This window comes from Nicrophorus vespilloides, unplaced genomic scaffold, assembly GCF_001412225.1.
Source record: "Nicrophorus vespilloides isolate i.1.1-1 unplaced genomic scaffold, Nicve_v1.0, whole genome shotgun sequence".
Taxonomy (NCBI): domain Eukaryota; kingdom Metazoa; phylum Arthropoda; class Insecta; order Coleoptera; family Silphidae; genus Nicrophorus; species Nicrophorus vespilloides.
The window spans coordinates 2,154-4,899 of NW_017097515.1; the positions used below are offsets into that span (position 1 = coordinate 2,154).

At 38.5% G+C, this 2,746-nt stretch overlaps 1 protein-coding gene across 1 annotated transcript in view; it reads right to left on the reverse strand.

Moving 5' to 3' along the window:
- Positions 1-1,535: 1,535 nt before the first annotated feature.
- The window catches only part of LOC108560308 (CAP-Gly domain-containing linker protein 1), a 7,327-nt gene continuing 6,116 nt past the window's right edge, over positions 1,536-2,746 (reverse strand). Inside the window, exon 5 of the mRNA XM_017917794.1 lies at positions 1,536-1,719. Coding sequence (XP_017773283.1) covers positions 1,696-1,719 — 24 coding nt within the window. The 3' untranslated portion in view covers positions 1,536-1,695. The remainder of the gene's footprint in view (positions 1,720-2,746) is intronic.

Here is a 2,746-nt window from a genome sequence, read left to right on the forward strand (position 1 = left end):
AAAAAAAAAACGGAATTCGTAGATTAAAACATACATATTTCATATTCTTTGTTGTGAGAATTTTCAATTACAACTTATACTGTTGATTATTACACAATTTAGTAACTTAGCAACGGAAACTATGGTTGCTGCGCTTGGGTGGTTGTTCCCACACACAAAAAAAAATTGACGGTTGATGATCGAAAAGCTTAATAATTGAAACCGTTACTTAGTAACTGTTGTTGTTGTTGTTCACATAGCAACCATTTGGAAGCAGCTGCTATAAATGGGGTAGTTTCGAAACTGATCGAAAACGCAAACAATGCTGCAACGTTCGAAAATTACATTTTTTTTTTGTTTTGTCGCAAAATTCTTCGCAAAAGTTCGAAACTGAAATCCCTTAGGCCAATCAATGTCAAGTTCGGTCGGTCGACAAAGGCGAAACGCAAATATCGTCTCGGACGACGTTCAATATATATCTATATATTAAAACGCTCCGGGCTGCAGTTAGGAGTTTTCCGTCGTCGCTAAAGGTCAAGTCTTTCCTTCTCCTGCTACTCGATAAATACAAATAACAAACGTTAAATTGACCCAGCAATAATGGCACTATATACATCTCAAGCATGTTGTGTGTACTCTACAAATTCAAGAGCTCAAGTGTTAGTTTTATAATATCATCAGAAAACGTCTATTCTATTGCGCGTTTTTTTTTTTTTCACATTACATAACAAAAATGTTATTGAATTACAGAGATATGCCGATTTTTTCCAAATTAGTTTTTCCATAAATGCAGAAAATTATAAAAAAAAAATGTAATTTTCTCTAAACTAAATTTGTATAGTGTGTAAACAAAAGAGACTTTTATAACAAAATTTGTGTTTTTAAGCGTCGTAAAAAAAAGAATATTGTAAACTTTTTAAAGATTAAAATTTGCATTAAAATTAGTATGTATACAAAAATTTTGCAACGAGCGTTTCCACAAATTTCGCGCTTATCAACTGTTGTTTATTTTAAGGCGCGGCCTGCTCCTCCTCCTCCTCTTTCACCACCGTGCATTTCGCGTCGCGTCACGCCTTCATCAACCGGCAACAGCAGCAGAAGAGGAGCTCATCTCGTCAACATCATGATAAATTAATCAGCATCAAATATTATATCAACAACAACAACACATTAGAGTTGCTAAAGTTTGCCTGAAAGATTTGTTTGTTCTAAAAGAAAGAAACTGAAAAAAAAAAAATGGGAATTCCGCGAGGCTCTGCTCCGCCTCGCGAACAAAATATTGGCACGCGTCGCGACGTCTGGATGCTCATTCGAGCGGCGGCGACCGTCGATCGATAACATAACCTACAAAAAAAAATGTACCTGTGCTCGAAGCGCACAGAGACCAACAAAAGAAAGTGGATTGCTCTGTTCTTTGCATGCTTCGCGTTGGCTCTAAGCTTGAGACGAAACGAGAGGACGTTTGCGATCGTCCGGATGCTGCGAGACTCTCGTTTAGGTATAGGCCAAGTATTATTACAACTACGATGATGATGATGGTTTGATAGATTCTGAATGGGTTCGCGAATTGCAAAGACTTACACGACCATCCCGTAGGCTCCTTCCCCGATGTACGCCAGATTCGTGTACCTGGGGCCCACCTCGAACGTCTGGCCCCTGACGATCTCGGCGTTCGGATTCGCACTCGATGCACCTTTAGCCTCCGCCATTTTTAAACTACTGCTGCTGCTGCTGCTGCTGCTACTACTCTCTCCGACGACTTCGACTCCGCTCGACCATCCGCCGCGACCACCTCGCACAAACTGCTCGCGCTCCGAGTGTCAGCAGCTCTGCTCGCACTCGCACCGTGTCTCTCTGGTTGCGTGCTATGCGGATGGATGTTTCGTCCGTCCGTTCGATGATGATGATACCTATGGTGGTGGTGGTGCAGGCATCTCCGACGGCGAGACCCTTCTGGCCCTTCCCCCGGGTCACGACCATTGGCTGCAAAACGCGGACGCGCTCTCCCCCGCCATCACCACACCACCCTCACACGGTCACGCCCTCAACCCATCGAATCCATCGCATTTGCAATTAATCCAATTTCGCTCCAAACACACCCATCGCAACCTACAAAAAGACATAAGTCTTTACCAAATAACACATCTCCATCATCTGAAAAAAGTAAAAAAAATAAAATCTCTTGATTTGAAACATTATACAAAAAGACATTAAATAACGTTACAAGAAAATAAAAAGCTGCAACCTCTGTTACCTTAAATTCACCTTCGTTTTTTGATAATTACTTAAAATCCGTGTTCAATTAATCATTTGATAATCTGTAATAAAGATAATTATATAAAAACATCTGTAACAGTTTCTTACAATAAGAATTGATAATAATTAACGAAAATGTGTTTACCCAAATATCAAAATCCGCAGCAAATGGCAATATTATTAATATATTTCTCGCTCGTTTTCCAATATTGATTATTATCCAAACGAAATTCCGTAATTGTCTTTACCAAATAACACATCTCCATCATCTGAAAAAAGTAAAAAAAATTAAAATCTCTTGATTTACAAGAAAATAAAAAGCTGCAACCTCTGTTACCTCAAATTCACCTTCGTTTTTTGATAATTACTTAAAATTCGTGTTCAATTAATCATTTGATAATCTGCAATAAAGATAATTATATAAAAACATCTGTAACAATTTCTTACAATAAGAATTGATAATAATTAACAAAAATTTGTTTACCCAAATATCAAAATCCGCAGCAAATAG